Source organism: Schistocerca gregaria, chromosome 1 (assembly GCF_023897955.1).
Source record: "Schistocerca gregaria isolate iqSchGreg1 chromosome 1, iqSchGreg1.2, whole genome shotgun sequence".
In the NCBI taxonomy this organism is placed as follows: Eukaryota; Metazoa; Arthropoda; class Insecta; order Orthoptera; family Acrididae; genus Schistocerca; species Schistocerca gregaria.
The window spans coordinates 643510885-643534403 of record NC_064920.1 but is presented as its reverse complement, the minus strand read 5'-3'; the positions used below and the strand labels follow the sequence as shown (position 1 = coordinate 643534403).

The window sequence follows — 23519 nt, the reverse complement described above, 5'->3', positions numbered from 1 at the left end:
AACAGTGGTACAAAGAAAGTTCATGACTTGAACTGACTGTGATTACAAAGTATGTGACATTAAACAAAAGTGTGAAAGTAGTTAAGACATCAGAAACTTACAGGTCCAGTCCTGTCCCATCTAAATTACACTGACAACTCATTATGTTCTGGGTGAATTTCGAAGTTGAAGTACTCATCTGCATTGTTCACAGCTGTTTGAAAATTGATTATATTCTTACAGAAAAAGGAAGTTTTTGTTTCCTTTCTAAGTCTGCTCAAAATACTTTTTGACTGGGAAATCATAATGACACACATTTGCTTCCTGTAAGGCTGTTCCAGTTCAGATAACATTTGGTTCCATGGACAAGTAGGATTTGCCTCATGTGCCTATCCCTCTTCCTTCATCAGCATCAATTTTATAGGCATTCCCATGTTTACTTCTACCAAAAAAAAAAAAAAAACCATTTTACAGTGGCAAATCTGAAGTACCACTGACTAGGTGGCTTAATGACATCAGCAACTGCATCCTTTCACCATTGGAGGTCAACATTTATTCCAAATTGGAAAACTCTTCCATGACCCTTGAACACTTCACTGTTTTCACTCAGTTAGGTAACTGTGACTTTAGACCTGAGAACTTGTTCTACTTGACAAAAACTTCCGGCCACACAAGCAGTCACCAGCACCTCAATTGCCATGTGTTATGAACTGCTGGTGGCAGAATAGAGGAAGGCCATGCAAACAGCCAAAAACCAGTCCACAGAAGATGTGGCCAGTTCCAATATGGTACTCCTTGTCAGGCAGTCTGAGCATTGGCTTCCACCCATCATCATGGTGGTGAAGATCACCTACAAAGGATTCCTACAGCACCTCAAATAGTACATGACAGCCATTACACCATGAGGGCTCACAGAGATGACAATGTGTGAGTCCATCTCTTAAGTTGAAGAGTTCAGGAAGGTCACAAGTGAGGCAACAGATCTCTTGCTTTCTTTCTATCCTTATGCCAATGTTCAAGAGAGTCCCGTTAATGTGGTTTTCAAGGATTTCCCAAAGTTCATGCATACTGACCTCCTAAAAGCAGTTCTAGAGAATGTCGAATTTGGTGTGCATATAGTGATACACATCAAATCCATCCAGATGCAGAGAGAAACAACTTCACTTCTGGTGATCACCATCAATAACCAGGAGATCAAGAAGCCCTTTGCAATGAAGAGGGTGGCTGACACTCCGTTCAACACTGAATGTCTACAAAGCAAGAAAGGTTCACTCTAGTGCTTTTGCTGCCAAAGCATGGGACATATAGTGTGCTGCTGTACTTTCACTGAGGCATATGTGAATTGCATGAGTGAACATGGGAGCGCAAGACGCCCCCTACCTAGTTGTACCCAGCCAAATGCAAGAACTGTGGTGGCCCCTGAGCTACCACAGATGTGAAGTGTTTAGGGCCACAGCAGTCCACCAACATAGAGTCCCACTCAAGAAAAAGGCCGACCATCCTATCTGATGACCATGCCCAAGTGCACAGATGCCAGTCAGCACTGCCAGCAATGAACAAGACACTAGATGTCAAATCCTCTGCATCTGAGGGCAGTAGCAGAAGATGGTGGGCAAGCATACAATGGTAACCACACTGGAGGAACACGGACAGCAACTCACCAAGTGGAAAATCCACAACCTGATGAAGACACTATCATAGCAATAGGTGTCACACAGCACAAGTGCTACCAATGCTCTCCATACTGATGCTGCAACCTGCCACATCATACCACCTGTCATGGCCAATGATTACCTGCCCAACTCATCGACTCACTGTCTGCGCTGCTTGAACAGGTCTCACATCTTGCGCAGATGCTGAAGATAGTTTGAGGTAGCACAGCTGCCTAGATAATACAGGCACCATAAGATCAGTGCTGATGCAATCTACATTCAGAGTTGAGATGTCAGGCCAGCCATGATCTATCTTGTGCGCAAAATACGATACTTGAGATTGAATCCTATCATATGCATTTTGCTTTGTTTCTCTTCCAGTCAGAAGGATTTGCTGATCTTTTATGGCCTTTCCCTTTTGGAACAGAGCATACACATATTCCCCCATTAATGTCCATGATCATGGAAGAAATTACAAAACATTCTTGATATTTTATCCAGCAAATACAACATAAATGTTCTGCGTGCCCTCACACACTAGCTAAGGCAAAAAAAAAAAAAAAAAAAAAAAAAAAAAAAAAAAAAAAAAAAAAAAAAAAAAAAAAAAAAAAAAAAGCACCAACATGGCTGGGCAAGTGCTGGCATACTACTATTTTTTGTTTCATAGACGTTCAGAGTACCAGGTAGAAGGACTGGTGGTGTATGTAAAGATGTTCAGAGCACACAGGGACAGGTACAAAGGCACATGCGTTAACACATCCAGAGCAGTTAAAGGGTTAGTTATATGAGAGTATTTGGATGTAAAAGGTCAAAGTAATTCCTAATTGCTGAATTGCAGCTTCTTGTATCTTTGTTGTTGATTTGTGTGAACAAGTTAGTATGGTGTTCGTCCCTTATGGAGGAAAGAACTGGAAGTTGGTGTGAACTATTAGACTGTAAATTCATTTGATTTCAGCCAAAAATTATTTTGTAAATAATTTTATTATAATGGCAATTTAGTTAGTGGAATCTTGTGTAAACACAATTGACATGAAGAGACTAAAACAGCTGATGAAGAAACGAATGAAACCAGTGTCCAAATTGTATTATTGAACCTAATCATACTCAGCAGACACAAGCTTTGATTTTTACAATGAGCCACATTACTTTATAAGCAAGATATTCATCAAGGAACTGCCATAAATGTGTATTGAGCGCTAATTCTTCTTGCCAAGCAATAATGTAAGCTGAAAAAGTTCACTTGCTTTGAACTTTATTTTTGTCAATTATTTATTCAATGTTAGAGATGAGGGTTTCACAGAATGAAGGGGCAAGAGAAGCAAAATGGCTGTGCAAACACTATAAGGAAACACTATAAGGAAACTTCAGCATCCTGAAATGAGATACATTCTGTCTGAAATTTTGCCAACCACATCCAGAATAGTTTTCCATCACCCTCTCAATCTCCGCAATATTCTTGTCAGACCCTATGCTCCTTCTGCACTCATCTCCCTACCCTACAGCTTCTACCCCTGTGACCGTCCCCACTGCAAGACTTGATTTATGGAACCTCTTACCACCACCTATAATAGCCCTTTAAATGGCAAAATGTATACCATCAAAGCTGTGAAACGACACATGTCATATACCAGCTATTATGTAAACACTGTTCAGCCTTCTACATTGGCATGACTGCCACCAAATTATCAATTAGGATGAATGGGCATAGGCAGAGGGTGTATACTGGCAACATGCAATATCTTGTTGCAGAGCATGCAACGTTTCACCACATGCCGGATCTGAATTATTCCACCAGACGCCAGTTTCTCAGGACTGCCCAGGTGGAACTAGCACTGCGACATGTCCTTGGTTCTCGCCACACACCTGGCCTTAATTTACATTAATTTCTTCCATCTCAGCTTTTCTTAACTGTAACTACTCTTTGCTTTACTTTCCCTTTGTTTTCCACATCTTCCATTGTCTTTCCCATCTATTTTTCACTGCCCCTACCCAACTTTGTTACATACAATGCACTTAGCTTTTCACTCTTATTAACTCATGCACAATGTTTTAGTAGTAATATCTGTCTTACATATTACCGTGCCTTCCACCTTTAAGCTCTTAGGTTTTCAAATCTCATCTGATGCAGTCCCCAATAATCAGCCTTTCCTTCTCATCCTGTACGGTAAGTCTCCCCTGACCTGCAGTTTTGGGTGACTTTCCTGAAATCTACCCCTTTTCCTAGAGCTCTCCAGTCTTTTCCTTCACTCTTCTTCCTTCCATTTCAACCCTTCTGCCTGAAAAAGGAGCCACTGGCTCCAAAAGCTTGCCAATCAAAACAGTCTTTTATGTGTGTGTTCTTCTGCTGCTTGGTGAGTAAATTTTTTATCTATCTAATTGAATAATATTCTTCTTTTTGTGTATTTCTGTAGCTTTTTTGAATAAGAGGGTATGACAGCTCTTCTCTACAGCCAGAACTTCTGTGTTGGCGAATTTTACTACGAGTATGTGTTTGGCCTCACACAGTGCCTGCTCTGCCATGGCCAATTTCTCCATTTGCCCCAACCTGCAATTTCGCTTATGTTCTGTGATTCTGGTGTTGACAGATCATCCAGTCATTCCCACATAAACTTTTCTGCATGTACATGGTATGTGATGTATTCCTAACATTGCAAGTGGGTACTTTTTCTCCTTTGCCAATCTGGGACACACTTTGATTTTCTTTGTTGGTTTATAAATATTCTTTATGCTGTGTTTGCATGATATATGGCCAATTCTTTTTGTCATTCTGGGAATGTATGGCAGAAAGGACATACCCGATTTTTATTTTTTTTTCTGTTGCGTCACTTTGCCGAGTGTTTGACTCTGTTACGTTTCTTATATAAATGGTGGAATGTGCATCGCTCCTCAGAATGCTTCCCAGGTGTTGCATATTGTGTCTGAGTCTCTGCGGATCTTTACAAGCACTTTAATCAGGCGTCTTCTCTGCTTCAAGTAGTGATTTGACAGACTGTGCAGGTGTCAGTCCAATGGTGGCCAACTTCTTCATGGAACATTTCGAAGCACAGGCACTGGACTTGGCACATTGTAAACCTAAGATGTGGTCTGGATATGTTGATAATACCTTCGTTGTGTGGAGTTATGGTGAGGAATAGCTTGGTGACTTCCCAAGGCACTTGAACAGCATCCAAGCCAACAAACAGCTATTTTTTATAGATGTGCTGGTCACAAAGAATGGCGAAAACATGGGACACAGCATGTATCAAAAACTGATGCAAATGGACCAATGCCTGCACAGACTCTCAAATCACCACCTGAGGCAGAAAAGAGGCATGATTAATAAGCTCATAATGTAAGCAAGATGAGTGTGTGAGCTGCACCACTTCAGATACAAGATGCAACACCTGGAAGGTGTGCTGAGGAGCATTGGGTGCTCCACCAGTTATGTAAGAAATGTAACAGAGTCAAACACTCAACAAAGTGACAAACTGGAAAAAGAAACGTCAGCAATGGCCTTTCTGCCATACATTCCAAGAATTATGGACAGAATCAGCCACATATTGTGAAAACACAGTATAAAGACTATTTATAAACTGACAAAGAAGATCAAAGAGTGTCTCAGATTGGCAAAGGAGAATAACAACCCACTTGCAATATAGGGGATATATCGCATGCCATGCACATGTGAAAAATTTTATGTTGGAATGACTGGATGATCAATCAACACCAGACTTACAGGACATAAATAACATTGCTGGTTTGGGCAGGTGGAGATATCAGCTGTGGCAAAGCATGTACTGTGTAAGGCCAACCACATAGTAAAATTTGGCAACACCAAAGTTTTGGCTGTAGAGAAGAGCTATTGCAACTGCTTGTTTCAAGAAGGTGCAGAAGTACACAAACGTGAGAATAGCTTCAAAAAGAAAGAAGAAATCCTCAAGGTAAATGGATACTGGATTCCCATGCTGCAGAGAATGATCGTTGCAGGTAGCATGGAGAGAACTGCACCAAGAATGACTGCGGATAAGCCCTTGAACATTGATGCACTACTATGTATAATCTGCAGCTGCAAGCTCAGTTCTAGTCCACCACCAACAATTGAGGGTGAAGCTTTGACAATGCCAGCCACTCATGCTGGTGAAACATCAGAAAAATCATCAGACAAACATCAACTGAAGAGAATGAGATTTTCACTCTGCAGCGGACTGTGCGCTGATATGAAACTTCCTGGCAGATTAAAACTGTGTGCCCGACCGAGACTCGAACTCGGGACCTTTGCCTTTCGTGGGCAAGTGCTCTACCATCTGAGCTACCGAAGCACGACTCACGCCCGGTACTCACAGCCTTAATTCTGCCAGTATCCGTCTCCTACCTTCCAAACTTTACAGAAGCTCTCCTGCGAAACTTGCAGAACTAGCACTCCTGAAAGAAAGGATATTACGGAGACATGGCTTAGCCACAGCTTGGGGGATGTTTCCAGAATGAGATTTTCACTCTGCAGCGGAGTGTGCGCTGATATGAACTTAGCACTTGCCCATGAAAGGCAAAGGTCCCGAGTTCGAGTCTCGGTCGGGCACACAGTTTTAATCTGCCAGGAAGTTTCATATCAGCGCACACTCCGCTGCAGAGTGAAAATCTCATTCTGGAAACATCCCCCAAGCTGTGGCTAAGCCATGTCTCCGTAATATCCTTTCTTTCAGGAGTGCTAGTTCTGCAAGTTTCGCAGGAGAGCTTCTGTAAAGTTTGGAAGGTAGGAGACGGATACTGGCAGAATTAAGGCTGTGAGTACCGGGCGTGAGTCGTGCTTCGGTAGCTCAGATGGTAGAGCACTTGCCCACGAAAGGCAAAGGTCCCGAGTTCGAGTCTCGGTCGGGCACACAGTTTTAATCTGCCAGGAAGTTTCATATCAACTGAAGAACCTGCGACAGATCCAACAAGCAGTTTGTCAACAAGTGGCCCAAAAGCCTTAACAATTTTGTATCTTCAGAAGGTTTACTGGCTGCCTATTCATCAAGAACTTGAAGCCAGTACCACATTTAACATGTTCAGTGGTTAAATTGTATTACTGTTCAAAAAAATATTCTCACAAAGAATCTACTGACTGCACACCAAACAACTAGTGTTGTCGTTGAGCAGTTGAGTATCAAAATATGCCATAAAAGGAAACAGGATCAATTCGTTGGGTACACATCTTCAGATAACCCTGATAAAAACAATGTCTACAGAAAATATTATAAGATTTTGAAAGTAATTGAAAAATTGAAAAAGAAATATACTTTTTGGACAACATGAAAAATTATGGTAACAAAATAAAAAAGTTTCTACAATCTTATAAAAAGAGACACAGGTGTTGCTCAGTTGCTCTTCCGAAGGCTTCTGATAGTGTCATTAACTACAACAATAATGAAATTAGTGATAAGCAAGAGACTGCCAATATCTTCAGTAAACACTTCCTAAGGGTCACTTAGCTGGTATGCAGTAATTCAGATCTCCATGAGGTGATGAATATTCTCAAACAGCAAGTTCCACACACGTTTCGTGAAATAATGTTACTTATCTTTTATAATCACTGGAGAATTAACGAATACCATTGTCTTATGGAGACTATTGACCACAAACACAGCACCACTGTGATCCACTTTCTTTGACATCCTTGTCTTAGCAAGGGTTTTCTCATGTATTGCTCTTCCTGTGAGTGTTCTGTAGTTTTTTATCAAAGTTGTTCTACAGAATATCTTTTGTTGGTGATTTTCATTCATTCATCATATAAAAAGGAAGAGAATTCACCACATTGGTTATCTCAGAGTTGTTTTTGCTTCTTTGCTAATTATTCCAGTGATTGCGTGTTGTATGCATTCTACAAACTACAAGCCATATGCTGTATGATGCAACAAACTTTGTGTTCTTTTATCATGTTTTACATTCAGATTGTGAATTGCAGATGCATTCCCACTTCATGTTACTGTAAAAATGGAACAGGAACCATTCCTTCCTCATATGACACAAGTCCTATGAGGGCTCACAATGACATGAACCATAGGCATTTTCTTTGGTGTTTATGTAAGCTCACATCAATATGGCATTCCAAAAACTCCACTGATTGTTGAACACATGTGTTTTGGACCTGATATTACAGGCCAATGCAAGAATAATGTCCTACATACATCACTAGTGGAGCTCAGTGGCCACCAGACTGTAACTTGCTACACTCAACATGCCACTAAAGGTACTGTACATTCTCTGATTCAGTACACTACACATATTCTGCTATCACCTTCTGCTGTCATGACTGTACCACCCAGAATGGCCTACCATGCTTCCATACCTTCCACATCATGGAGGTGCTACATTATATCATGGTCTCACTCTGGAAGAAAGTACTGGGAAACCATCCATTGCTCTATCAAGATATTTCCACTCTCAATGCCTCATCAATCTCGAAGCCTTAGGATGCTCTAATTCAGCTTTAATCCACTACGCAGCATGTTCTGAAAAGCAGGTTTCCTGATTTACCCCCCTCCCCCCACCAACACCCCCCCCACCACCCTTTCATGCTGAAAGACAACCCCATACCTGTTTCATCATGGTTGACAACTTTTGCAATATCCATGGTATTGATGACTTACACGTTATCTTCCTGGTCAGCCATATACTGTATGGACCTTATGAGTGATCCAGTTCTCTGCCCATCTACTAATGCAAATACTCTGTTGCCAAAGCCATGGTAGCTGAACATTTGTCATGCTCTCCACCCAGAGTTATTCACCATATTATACATGAAGAAAACTTGGGATTGTGGATTATACCCCAACTCTGGTGCTGACTGTAGGCACTGGTTGAAATGGAATTCATGTCTGGCAGGGTGTTATGGATCTTGTGGCTCAACAAGCTCCAGAATGCTAGCTACAACTACAAATACTTTCTCTTGCTTTAGGTTCTTTGGAGCCTAAACTGCACCTCACAGATCAGATGTATAGCATCCTCCGACATAGACACCTTCTCACCAATCCTGATAGTGCAGGGAGAACAGTGATAGTACTACTGAAAACCCACCTCCCCATCCCCATCCCCATCCGTCTCACCCAGCAACCTCTGCACACATTACCTTGCTATACCAACCCCCCCTCCCCCCTTCCTGACTGTTTCCAACACAGACACACAGACACTCCGTTTGGAACCAACAGATGATGCACAAGTGGCATGGAGTAACCTGCACCCCATGTACACCCTCTGTTGATTCCTAGAACATTTGCACTGCTGCACAGGTCAGTTGACCTCCCTGCGCATTTTAAAACTCTGCTCATGGACTGGTTCAGGTGTCCTGGTCTGCAATGCCTCCACATTGAGCCTTATCAAACAAAAGTCAGTGAACACCACCACCCCTCTAGGTGGCCATCTGTGTGTGATGGACCATACATCATTCCTAAGATTTCTAACAGCTAAGGGCACAGAGGCTAGCAATATACCTATTGCATCAGCTGCTGCTCACAAATCACCAACGAAGATAATCTTACATGCTGCTAAGAACTTTATTATCAATGACCTCAGTACAGTAGATCTTCATGTCACACCAGATCTAAATTTCCAGGTCACAAATGTGAATGCAACTCTGCTTGGTATAGATTTCGTTAGACATTTTGGTTTATCACCTAATATCTAATCTGCCTCATCGCTCCAACCACCTTCTGGTTCCCTAATCACAGGCTCTTTTGGCTCTCCTCCTTTATTGCCTTCCAAGAACTCCCTCCTTAGCTCTTTCTCTGAGTGCTCTGCTTTAACGGCTCAATGCACGGCATCTTTGGTCAAGCATACAGTTGAATCTTCTGCTTCTGACACTTTATGAGCTCACGATGCTGTGCTTCACCAGCCGATCAATGCAGCATCCATGCAAGTGGCAGGACCTCATCAGACCCTATGACAGCTTGCCGTCACACACTCATTGCTTTCCGACATCACACTGGCAGCTATGCTCACATTCTCTCCAATGCTTACTCCTCCATAGGACTCTAAGGCCAGTGACACTTTGCTCCCCAGTGATTCCTTCTTGTGCACCAATCTCTCAGACCAACAGTGAAGACTATTTCACGGGTTTGCATGATTAACATGTAGCTGTGATTAGTCACAGAATAAATACTGCAGAGAGATCACCGTACAACACAAGACTCACTGTGTCAATCCCAAAAAACCACACAACCTAAAACAACCAATGGTGAGCTACCTGATGTGGGCATTATACACCCATCAAACAGCAATTAGTCTTCCATTATGTACATCGTCCAGGAGAGAGGTAGTTCATTTTGTTATTATAGGTTATCCATTTTAAGCTTACTGCAATCTAATTAAAAAGGATTACACCAGATGTGTTTTGCTTTTATTTACAAAGCATCTTCCATGGTTATTGGTGTTTCTTTACATAATCTGCTCCTTACCTTCTTGCTAGCAGTGGTTGGTGGTGACTGGATTCATTTCACATCTGCACTAGACGGTTTTTGGCATTTTGCAGTATTTCCAGTGCTGCACTATTTACAATTGACTTTCTTAACTGTTTTTCATTCTGCACTGCCACAGTGTTTATCTGTGACACCAATAGCAATGGAACATGGTTTGTAAATAAAAGCAAAACACATCTGGTGTAATTCTTTTTAATTAGACTGCAGTCAGCTCTAGACGGATAACCTATAGTAAGAGATGTTAACAGCTGCTGCAGAAGATGGCCATGCAAACAAACATATTATAGTTCATTTTGTTTGTGTTTGTATGACAGGTTCTGAATTCTCCTACTATTACAGAAAATTTTCCATTGCCACATATTCAGAACTTTTCCCAATTGGTCTATGGTGCAAGAGTGTTCAGTGTACTTGATTGCCACTAAGCTTACCATCAATTTTCCATGCTAAAGGACAACGCCCCCAAAACTGTTATAATTACTCCATTTGGGTTCTTTGAATACTGTTTCACGCTGTATGGCCTCAAAAACGTGGCTCATACTTGGCAGCAGTTTATTGATTGTTTATTGTTCATGAGCAACATCTGGCTCAAGTCATGGCCACACTCCATAACAACAGTATCGAAATGAGCCATGAGAAATCACAAGTAACTCTTGATAGTGTAACTTTCCTAGGCTATAATGTGTTGGTTGAGGGCAAACAACTAACATCTGATCATGCTGAATTTATTCATAGCCCCCCTCTACACATGGATTACTGCAAATAGTGAAGATTCCCAGGCCATTATAAATTTAAATTATTGTTACCTCCCTTATACTGCCTCTATGCAGGCTCTCTTTACTAATGCTCTGATGAGAGGAAACACCTCATCCTTGAGAAAAGTTCCATGGACAAATGACACAATTTAAGCATTTGAAGCTCTCAAGTCTGCTCTCGCCCACACTGTCACACCTGGAACCTGATGCCTGCATCTCAGTCACTGTTGACATAAGCAATACTTCTATAGGTGCAATTTGAGAAAGCACATTGGCAACACCAATAAGACTCTCAAATGTTTCTCCAAAAACCTTTCATCTGCCCAATGAAAGTGGTGTATAATCTACTGTGAACTCCTCGCAATCTATGAGATACTTCTCATATCAAGGTGTGAGAGTTCACCATCTTTATGCAGATGCAGATGCCATCCACAATCCAGATAAAGACATTCCTCCTCATCATCTGTGGCACATGGGCATAATCAGCCAACATTCTACACTACATATGTAGTCCTGACAATATTGTTCATGATTACCTGTTGCAGGTGAACATTATCACAACCATCATTGACATGGCTAAGATGATTGACCTGCAGACCAACAACACTGAGCTTTCAGGTCTGCTAAAGAACACAAAATGTGCACTGATCCTCAAGCCATACCTACTGACAGGCTCAGCCAATACCATCATGTGTGACACCGAAGGGTATTCTCTGATGAGTTGTATTACCTCCTCTCTGACGAGTAGTGTTCAAATCCCTGCATGATCTCACTCATCAAGCATCAAGGCCACTATGAAACTGGTTACCAAATGATTCATCTGGCTGGAAATTACAAATGATTACCATGACTGGATGTGGGAAGAGTAAATCAGTTGACATGCACGCACCTTCTAGGGCAATTTGGCATCACCAAAGGATGCCTGTTTCTTGCTTCTAAGGGATTTTGATATGTACTCTCAATCATCCACTGAGTGACAAAGTAGGGTGATGTTGCACCTCTATCCAATATTATAGCTGACTTAGTCACCCATGCCTTCATCACCTCCAGAATTTCTTGTTTTGGTTGCCCATCATCTATAATGACTGATCAGAGCCACAGGTTTGAATCCTCAATATTCACCAAACTTTGTGAGCTGTGCAGTGTTGGTAAGTTTCATGCCACTGCCTGTCGCCCATATAGCAATGGCTTCATGGAGCATTGGCACTTCACCCTTAATGTGGCACTCATGTGCCACAGTGGTTCCTAGTCAGAGGCACTACTATGGACACTCCTGGGTATATGTGCCACTCACAAAGCAAACTCGCAAGTGTCACTTGCTGACATGCTCTACTGTAAACTGCTCATCCTTCCTGCCAAGCTTGTTGAACACTCTCACCTTCCAAACAATAGTGAGCCCCCTCTTTTAGTTGACTGAACACACAAACATATTTTACACATCTGTAGTCTTCCAGTATAGTAACTGGCCAACATTGCAAGAGACTAACAGCTACAAATCTTTTTAATATTGACCAATTATTCACTGGTTCATCAAATACTGATGTCTTTACTGACTCTACATTTGGGTCTTCATGACATTTATAAGCCATATGTGCTTGTTATGTGTTTGTTTTATATCTGTTAATCTGTATATAATGAGATAATTATAATCACAACTCAATTAGGGTTTATTTCTTACATATATGAGAATGTACTTTGTCACAGAATTGTTATAATGTTCCCATAAAACTGATGTTCAGTATCTTATATAATTTATATTAATGAGATGAAACTACTGTTTTTCCCTTGTGTTCTGCATTATGATGGTCACTTCCAGACCAATTTCTAGTGTATTTGATATTACTGCATATTTCCCCCTTGCATACTTCTCTAACAAGAATATGGGGTTCAGTTGTTGTACAAGTTAGAACTCCAGCATAATTATAATGTTGCTGGCATATTTATGCATGAATTCTTTCATTATTCCACAAATGGTTGGAAAGATTTTTGTACTGGTGATTTACCCAGGTATTCAATGTACTGAACTAGATTTCTTGTTTCTATGTCACTTCTTTTATGATGTAATACTCCTACAACAAGCACGTGATGGATGTTACACTATGTGATCAAAGGATCTGGACACCTGGCTGAAAATGACTTACAAGTTCAAGGCACCCTCCATAATTAATGCAGTAATTCAATATGGTGTTGGCCCACCCTTAGCTTTGATGACAGCTTCCACTCTCACAGGCATACATTCATCAATATGACAGACATATGACACAGTGAAGTCCGTGAGTTCCGTGAAGTGCCCCATTCTGCTCTCTCATGATGTCTAATGACTTCTGAGGTCACTGGTATGGAGTACCTGGCAGTAGGTGGCAGCACAATGCACCTAATATGAAAAAAGGATGTCCGGATACTTTTGATCACATAGTGTATGTGTATGTGATGTTTTGTACTTTTCATTTCTCAACAATAATTTCATTCTCGTTACTTTCAAAGATTTCTTTGTTAAGTCATTTTAGACATTGCACCATATACAAGAAAAACAATTTTGGTTTCATACCAAATGGATGTACTTTGTTCTTAAGTATAATATCGTAATTTTTTTGTACTAATACAATGAAGTATTTCACATGTCTATGGGGTAATTCCTAGACTAGTAGAAGCTAATGTTAGCGTGATGTTACTGATGTAATTCTGACATTCTAGTAATATGCAGATGTGAATATTTTTTATTAAAAAATGTTATAGTCTACATTGGCTATTTTTATAATGATCAGATGTAAATCATGTTTGTTTCATGGATTGTAATATCTTTGATGGGTACAGTATTTCTTGTGGTACCATATGTTTTCTGTGGTTCTATGGTTATCCTTGACGTTCTGTATCTCAGTTACATGAGTCACAATATTTCACTGATAGCTGTCGATGTGCATCATAATATGCCCTGTAGCATGGTATTCATCTGTAGCGTGATATATGAATTGTAAAAGTCATATCATTTTTTGCTTTGTAAGTACTCCTTTTTGATTATCTGATGTTCAGTACTTGATGGCTATGGATTTTTTGTGAATTGTTTGTCAGTAGTGTGTATTGTTTGCTTCTGTCTGTTTGGTATAGCCCTTGGACAATGGTTGAAAACTCAAATCAATTGGAATAAGTGTATAAAATTCAATACAGCAAAGTTAACACTCATTTCTTAAAATATTAGACTGATGCCTAAAACAAAAGTTTAAAAAAATCTGTCAATGGTGCAGAGACATGTTAAGTATGCTGAGGCAAAGGTTTTTTAACTTTCATCACATAGAGATTAAAAACTTCTGGAACAGTGAACCACTTTTTAAAACTAAGCTATCTCAATTTTCTTGACTCATTCATTCCACTATGTTAAGGAATTTGTGAAAAGGTAAGATACAGCCAAACAGTTTCATGATTGTCAAATGTTAATACAAGTATTTCATGTAGATTAGGTTATCTCATTCATCACTGTGAAGTGTGGATACATATCTTCATTAATTTAGCACTGCTGAACTAATTGCCCAGTGGTATGACAATGACTATACCCCCAGTACTGTCAGAACACATCACTATTTGTATCTAAAAAGAACTATGTAATGTAAGCAAAGGAATTATATATAATCATAACATCAACAGACTGAACTGCATGTTAGAGCACATACCATGGTTTGAGAATGATAGCTTTCCTACTACTGTTTTGATGTCACATGCCCAGTTGCAGCCACAAAAGTTAAACAAACTAAAAAATATAAACAGATGTGTGTGGATAAATATTAATGTCCATGAAGCAAGGGAAAGTTAAAATTATTCCATAGTGCAATGTTGAATGATAAACAAAATCTCAAGCTAATGGAGGCCTTCAAAACTTATCAAGAATATTATAAAAATCTATTAATACAGACCAGGAGTGGCTGTGTCGCAAACAAACATCATGCTTCACACAGTGTTACTACTGGTGTCTGGGAAGTGTTAAACAGTTTTATAAAAGGCAGAGACAAATCCTGTATGGACTTCAATATTTACCACAATAGGATGGTAGTAAAAGATCAACTTGAAATTTCTATTATGTTCAATGAATAATTTTCTTCAGTAGGGAAAGCTATCAATGACAAACATATATAATTTTAAAGGCAATCCATCTGAGCATAGCATATACCTACCCCCCATAAATTGCAAGGATATAATTAACATCAATAGATCTCTAAAATCTTTCAGTTCTGCAGGACATGATGGCCTCAGTATTAATGAATTAAAAGTGTGCAGACAAAATGTCTCTGTACCTCTGTCTGTAGCACCTTCCAAGACAAACTAAAAATAGCTCAGGTAACACCAGTTTCTTTGTTTTTTTCCTGTGTTACCCTATGTTTTCTGTGGTTCTACGGTTATCCTTGACATTCTGTATCTCAGTTACATGAGTCACATTATTTCACTGGTAGCTGTCGATGTGTATCATAATATGCCCTGTAGCACAAATTCAAATTCAATACTACAGACCAGTCTCAATACCTCCTGTCTTTTCCAAAATAGTTGAAACAGTCATATGCAGCATAATTAGAAACTTTCTCCAGGTGTACAACCTAAGGTTTGAAAATCAGAATGGGTTCTTAAAATGTAAATCAACTTGCTCAGAAGGTGCTCAGTTAACTGAAGAGATAATAAGTGGCATTGAGAACAAGCAACATGTTCCAGGCATATACTTCGAATTCGAGGAAGCTTTTGACTGTGTGAACATCACAAGCCTATTATAAAAGCTGTGGAACATTGGCATCAGAGGCACTGCTCATGACCTAATAAAATCTTACATGAGTAAACAAGAACAGTTTCTGGTACTGTGGAAAACTGAAAGTGGTGTTCACAAATCCAAAATCACTAATATAAAATATGGAGTATCACAGGACTCAGTACAGGGTCCTCTTCTGTTTTTGATTTATGTAAATGAGATAAGATATTGCACTCAAGACTTCCAAAACAGTTCTGTGTATGGATGATACATCTATTGTTTTAAGTCATTTAATGAACTAGAGACCCACTGTAATAACATGACAAATGAAATTTTTAAGCACTTTAGTGAAAGCCAGTTAAATGTAAGCAGTAGTAAAACATATCTCATGGTGTTTAGTACAAAATTCCTGAGTTTAACAATTCAAAGCAACCCAAAATGGGACACACACGTTGACATTTTAGCATATAAGTTGTCAAGGAATATATTTGCAAGTAATGTGATTAGCAAGTTCTGCAAAGACACTGTTGTCCTAAAGACTGCATACAATGCTCTCTTTTTCTCTCACCTGAATTATGGAATAGAAATTTCAGGAGCAACAAGCAAAGAAAATCTAAATAAGCTGTTGCTACTTCAAAAAAGGGGTATAAGAATCATCTGTGGAGCACAATATAAAGAATCATGCCGTGGTTTGTTTACAAAAACTGGTGCACTAACCATAGCAAAAATGTACATTCTAAAAGCCATATTACTTTTTAAAAGACTGCAGCCCAACATTTGTTCCAATTTGTATCAGTACAATACAAATGAAGAAAAATTTTACATCATCTGCCATAGAACAGCACTCTATGAAAAGGGTCCACTATCCACTACCCAGAAAAGTTACAGCCCTACACACAATAAGCTTAAATTTCAGCTAAAGAAATTTCTGTTACAAAATCCATTTTACACTCTAGAGGAATACCATAATTACATGCAGAATAAGAAGTGCTTAAAAAAATGTAAATAGCATTAAGCAAACCATTTATTTGTAATTTAATCATTTTGTTACTCAATGATGATGTATTCAGAAGAATTTATTATTGTGGTGTGTATCAAGAATTGTAACCTGTTTTTATACATATGCAATAAATCATTCGATGTTGGAAAGAGTATTATTATTATTATTATTATTATTATTATTATTATTATTATTAAGAATGAAGATCACAGTTTTTCAAATGTTAATATAAGTGTTTTATACAGATGCTGTTATTTTCTTGAGGCAATGTGTGTGTATATGCATTTTTACTGTACTTATATCACTGAAATGATTGCCCCAGTACTTGTAGTATGTCATCAATTATCTCTGTGAAGCTATTGTAAGCCTGGTACTATGGTTTTACAGTAGAACCCCTATTTTTTTAATGTTTCTCTAGGGACCAGAATTTTTTAACCTTAAATGGGGGTTTACCTTAAATCAAGATTTCGACAGAAAGCAAACCTTTTCCTGAACTCTTTGCCGTATTGACATGAATTTCAACAACACACATAATTTACACAATAACAACAATAAAACAAGGAGATACCTACCCTATACATTATATTGTAATTACAAATTGTTTTGTAGCACTAATACAGTAGTCAAAGAGCATAGCTTCCCAGCACACTACAAAATTAAAACATCCACAAAATACTTACACAATTACAGTAATATAATGAATTGAGTTCCTTTTCCTATATACAACTCACATTTACACAACTTTTACAGTGCCTCATTTTTTGAAATTTCTCCAATCAAAGTTGGTAGTCTGCTTTTTAGCACTGTTCAAAATGTCCATCTCCAATTGATTTACTCTTTCTATAACAGGGTTGTCCACTTTAAATGCTGTGACAAATCTCCGGACAATGTCTATACTGGCAATAGCTTCACTGAATTATGTTGTTTGCATTTCTTCATTCCTAACATCATCTTCTTCTTCAATATCTTCATCATTCTGCTTCACTCCAACTTCGCAGATTTCCTCAACATCTGATATTAGTGAGCTAACCGATATGCAGCTGGATTCTCCATGCAATACACAGTAACACACAAACTGATGCAAACTTGCATGAACTGATGCTATACTGTAATGCTGCTACAAACGTACAGACTTGGACAGAGCTCGGCTGCGTGCAAGCATGCAAAGCAGCGTGAGTATTAGCACGCTGTACATTGTTAGTCTTCAGCCGCGGTCAGCTAAGTTCAAGCTTGCTCATGCATGTAGCAAGGAATCGATGTAGAAGATGATCTATCGTATCCATTATAAATGCTGGGATTCAGAAGTTGTTAAAGCTTATATTACATGATGCTTGAATTTGGAGGCAAAGCATACGAAAGTTCTGAAAAATCCTGCTAGAAGCTGCTGCAAGTACTGTAGTTACCATATTTATCTGACTGCAAGCTGACCTCAAATGCAAGCCCCACCCCAGAAATGAGACTCTGTTACCTAAGCAAAGCATTCGATTCAGTGAATCACTCCATGCTGCTCTATAAATTAAGATCTAACTCTGGAAATTACTCATCGAAATGGGAAAGTAGGTGTTCCCCAAGGCTCAGTTTTGGGACAGATTCTCTTCCTGTTTTATATAAATGATTTACCCTTGAACATCAAAGCAAAGTCAGTCCTATTTGCAGATGACACTTCAGTGCTGATTGAAAACAAGAGCTCTGCTGAAATTGCTGACTGTGTTGTAAACACTTTGAATTCTCTGGAAGCCTGGTTTCAATTAAATGGTCTGAAACTAAATATTACGATAATACAACTCATACAGTTTAAAACAAAACAATCTAAACCAAATGAGATATATGTCCTACATAAAAATGTGAAGATAGAACCAGCAAGCACAGTGAAATTCTTAGGACTAAACTTGGATGAAAACTTAAGCTGGCAGGCACACTCACAATGTTTAGGTAACAAATTATATAGCTTCTCTTTTGCCATGGCAACGTTATGTGATGTAATAGACATGGACAGCTGAAAAATTATGTACCATAGTTACTTTGAATCTGTCATGAGGTATGGCACAATTTTTTGGGGTAATTCAAGTTATATGGTACAGATATTAAAACTTCAAAATCATTAGGAAGATGTGAGCCGCACATCCAAGAACCTCATGTCACCCATTGTTTAAAAAACTAAATATATTATGTGTCCCCTCACTATACTTTTTTGAAATTCTAATTTTCCTGTACAGTAAACCTGAAGTTTCCAAAGAATTTCACTTCAAACACACTGACACAACTAGACCAAAACAAAATTTTATGCTCCTTCCACACTGATTAATACTATATTCTATGACTCCTCAATACATGATCATGAAAATATACAATAAATTAAAGGGTTACAATATTCTGAGCATGGAAATTGGTCATCTAAAGAAAAAATTATATGTACTCTTAGTGGGAAAATGTTGTTATTCAGTGGAGGCGTTTATGAATGATGAGGTGATAATTTAAACAGGGCAACCAACAACTCTCTATAAATAAAATAAAATAAAACAAAAATAGTAAAAAAATGTAAAAGTATTGTACTGCTAAAAAATTGTTTGATACTTGTACTTGTTATTATTTTTAAGCCTGTAAACTAAATTCCTAAAATTATATATTGGCATGTATCCAGTACAACAGATCACATAATCTGAATATTGTATGTTATGAGATGAAATAACTCAAATCAAATCAAATATAAATATGTGTTGTGCTTCAACTGTGAATCAATAAGAACATTGCAAGAACAATGAAAGCTGGCTTGTAAAGGGGTTACATATAAGTAACTGGGGAGCAGTGGTAGTCATGATGATAAAGGACAGGTTTAAGGATAAATTATTGCAATGAACAACAGCAGACATTTCAGTGTAGTCTCTCAGTCAATTCCTTTTTGCATTATGAATAATATGTCTAGTATGTACTGAAGACAGAACAGCTGATGCTGATTAAGTCTATGAAAAGTATTTAAGTAAAAACAATCACTGTAACATGAACTGCATGATATGGAATATACTCACAAGAAAAAATCTATATTATTAAACAAGAAAACCTGTGCATGGTCACCCAGCACCAGTTGCAGGTTGTTTATCTAACACCTTCCAGGGGTGACTAAATCTTGATTTTCAATATTTAATGTAATTGTTGGCCAATATTACTAAATTAAAATTCTATTATAATCTACTCAATAAGAATAATAATCTTATGTTTAAGATTTAACATCATAAGACAAGTATTACAGTTAGAAACTGCTTAGATGTCTTGCAGCAGCATAACTCACAGCACACAAATACATAGACTATGTTTCATCTAGTGGTAGAGAATGAGAGCAGTTAGTAACTTCAACAAGCATTACACATAATTTCAAGTCTTTAAGAAACTCCTTACTGACACATGTGAAGACATCACTCGTTGCAAACTATATAAGAGTTTTTTGTGTTTTATTTCTTGCTTACTTTCTTTTTTTTGTAGTTGTGCGTGAATTTCTGGTGGTATAGGATAGTGTTTATTTTGTTTTATAATGTAATGAGTAACTAACTGTTGAAAATAATAATATGGAACTCATATTATTTCCCTTTTGGACATTAGTAATAAGGTTTTTTTGTTTACTGAATATGTAAAATATTCTGATTCTTTGTTTTTCATTTATTCCTTTAATTTTGATTGGAATGATTTTGTAAAGTTACATTGTTTACTGAGATACTGTACAAGCAGAGCAAGAGTGATCAGAATATTGGTTGTGAGGGTTGAACATTGTCAGTAGAGCATGTGTTGCACTAATGTTTGAACTGAAATGGTGGAAGGAGGTCAAAAACATGCTGATCATGTTGTGTCGTGAAACAATTGGTGCAAATGAAACTGATTAATGATGAGATACATTTTTGCTCCTTCCTGTAATAGAATGTAAAAAGGTTTAAAATGGACAGACTGTATAAAACAGACTGTGTAAAATCCCCAAATGAACTGTGTCGCACAACAACAAAAATATAAGCTATGGACAGATGACATTGTAGTTACGGTGTTCTGAAAAGAATTGTGTCTGTGCCATGTGCATTTTAAATACTTTATAATTTCAATGCATATTCACCTCGTTTCTGACTACCATGTGCATGAACCATTAATTGTGCACAGATGTATAAAAACTGTGTATTATGAGTGTGCTACTGCCAACGGTGGCTAGTTCGCAGTCGTGTTATTCTTGTGATCAATGAACAGACTGTAATTCCGCAATAAAAATAACATTAAAACCCTCTAGTGAACTATGTTACTTCAGTGTTGTGCATGAGAGACATAATGAATCACTCATGCAAAGCTGAATGCAACAGCCAATGAAAGCAAACCTGCTTACACCTAGTTGTTGCAAATGCACGCAGATGCAGGTAAACATAATAACAAGTGTCAGACTGAGTGCTTGTGTGTTCACTTGGAAGTAAACGTCCTATGCCACATCATCATAGCCATATATACATGCAGTTGTACCATAATTAACTGTGTATGCAAAGATAAATGTTAGGCAAAATGGTCAAATGTTTGTTAGTAGAAATCAGAGAGGAGGTCCCCAACCCCCCCCCCCCCACCCCACCCCCCACCCCCCCACACCCCACACCCCACACCCCCCACCCCGCACCCCACCCTCCACATCAGATTTGCAATGAGCAGGATTGATTCAGTGTTTTATGGTAGTTTGACAAAAATTTGGTGGCAAGGCTGTGACACAATCACTACATATGGCTTGATTCAAAACTGAACTAGATAACATAGCAGGTTAGGTCTCAATTTTGTTAGCTATGTGTAGCTGGATCACTACAAACTGTCCATAAAATGATGAGAGGGAAAGTTTATCAGTTATTACCCTTTCAAAGTTCATACAGTAGAACTTCAGCATCAGGCTGATGTTTTAATTTATTATTTCTACACTGCTAACACTATTCACAACATATTTGGCAGACAGTATCCAAAAGTGTACCTACAAAATTATATCATTGTACATCACACAGTCCAGGAGATATAACATAAAACACTGAGATGGGGTAAAAAAACTAGCTTTTGCTTAAAAAGAGTGGAATTACCCAGAACTTACTCATCCACTGTTTGATAATGAGAATACTTGGTGAATTCTAACAAACTTGATAGACAATTTCAAACGTTTTCTAAACCTTTTCTTGCAAATATATAGGACATAAACTCATTTGTAAAGGACTCAGATGTCTGAAGCTGTCTTATACATGGGAGTTATAATCTTCCTTTAAAGAATCACACACCCAGTTATAAGAGGAAGTGTAGCCTTAAACATATGAGATTTCTCTCAGACAGTAACAGTAACATTCTAAACATAAAGTAGAAGAATTCTTTAGACACAACTGATTACACAGGATTTTGGTGCAGATTAATTTACAGATAAAAGAGCAAAAATATGGAAAATATAGTGACAGAGTCATAAAAAATGTTTTTAATGAAATGTAAGATACAGGAACAACCACAAAGCAGACAAGCACAAACATGAAGAAACACAGAGAAATCCACTGAAGCTCTAGATAATTAAAAAAAAAGTTAATGTTAAAAATAGCTGGTCACTGATGCATAGACTACAAAGTTTTTCTTGTATTTTCCTGTAGCTCCAGACAAAATATCTTGAGCAATGGCAGCATGAGTCACAGTTTTAAATGACATTATGCGAGGAGACTAAATTTATGTGTAAAGTGAATCATTCAGAGTATAAAATAAAAGTTATAAACTTGAAATTCTACATCATGAGGAACTCTGAAGTCATCATTTTCTCTGCTAGAGTTTGGTCATGAGGCAATCAATTGTCATGTATCACTTATTACCATATTTATTTGCTTACCAGTATGAAGATGCAGTATTTAGATGTAACTTACCTATGAAAGCAAACCCTTCACTTGATGATTTTGAAGCCCTTACTCTTTCTAATGCTTCCTCTATGTTAGCTGGAAATCCAGCCTCAGTCATGGCCTGCAGGATTTTTGTGTATTTATCACTCACTGGATAGTCCCACACAGCTAGCTTTGCTCTCTCAACTTCACTTAAGCTGTCATTCAGACTCATATCCTTCCATATCCTATCAGTTTAACATAAAACAAATAAATTCTTTACAAAGTTTCACAGTTAAGTGCATAGGCAATTATTAATTTAGTGCAACTTTTATTGCAACAGCATTCGACAGATCCAACAAGAAAATATGATAGATATTGAAGTTTTTGTTATTATTAACACATTAATTTTCAATGAATCTTTCATGTTTCTGCAGCAATGCATATTTTTAGTTATGCAGATTATATTTACATATGCAATCACTTCATTTACTCTCTCACAATACACAGTTTCAGTCTTTTCCTCAACTGCCGTATTTCCTCAAGCCAGGGATGTAAGACATCTTTCAATAAACTGCTTTACTTCTGTTTCCCATGTTAAACTTATTTTTAACACCAGACCAGAAAGTTAAAGATATAAGATCCGTATACATATTACCTAATCTCTGAATTTTTCTCTGACTTTTTAAATTGTTTATTATTTACAATATGTTCCACTAAAATATTTGTAATACTACATGTATGTACTCTCTCTCTCTCTCTCTCTCTCTCTCTCTCTCTCTCTCTCTCTCTCTCTGTGTGTGTGTGTGTGTGTGTGTGTGTGTGTGTGTGTGTTACAAAATGATGAGAGAAGGGAGAAGGTGAAACCCGGTGCCAGCACACAGCCTATACCTTGAAAATAGCACCAATATGGCCCCCAAGCTTATTGTCCCCATCTAATGGGTGGATCAGCATCAACAGTGTCACATGCCCCCCTTGCCAGTCAAATACTGACGGTGAAAATTTTTTCCACCACCATGATTTGAACTGGCTTACACCCAGGTCAAACACCACCACACAAAACGCATTAGTGACCTTGGCCAAGGAGATGAGTTTTCCTCTGGCTTTCATTATGGGTTCCACTTCAGCTCCTTTATCATAGCAGTAC

At 38.2% G+C, this 23519-nt stretch overlaps 1 protein-coding gene across 3 annotated transcripts in view; it reads right to left on the bottom strand.

Annotated features, from left to right (window-relative positions):
* Positions 1 to 23519, bottom strand: part of LOC126360641 (ionotropic receptor 25a) — a 445688-nt gene that overhangs the window by 100799 nt on the left and 321370 nt on the right. For all 3 annotated transcript variants that reach the window (XM_050007727.1, XM_050007729.1, XM_050007728.1), the window contains one exon: positions 22421 to 22620. In XM_050007727.1, coding sequence (XP_049863684.1) covers positions 22421 to 22620 — 200 coding nt within the window. The remainder of the gene's footprint in view (positions 1 to 22420; positions 22621 to 23519) is intronic.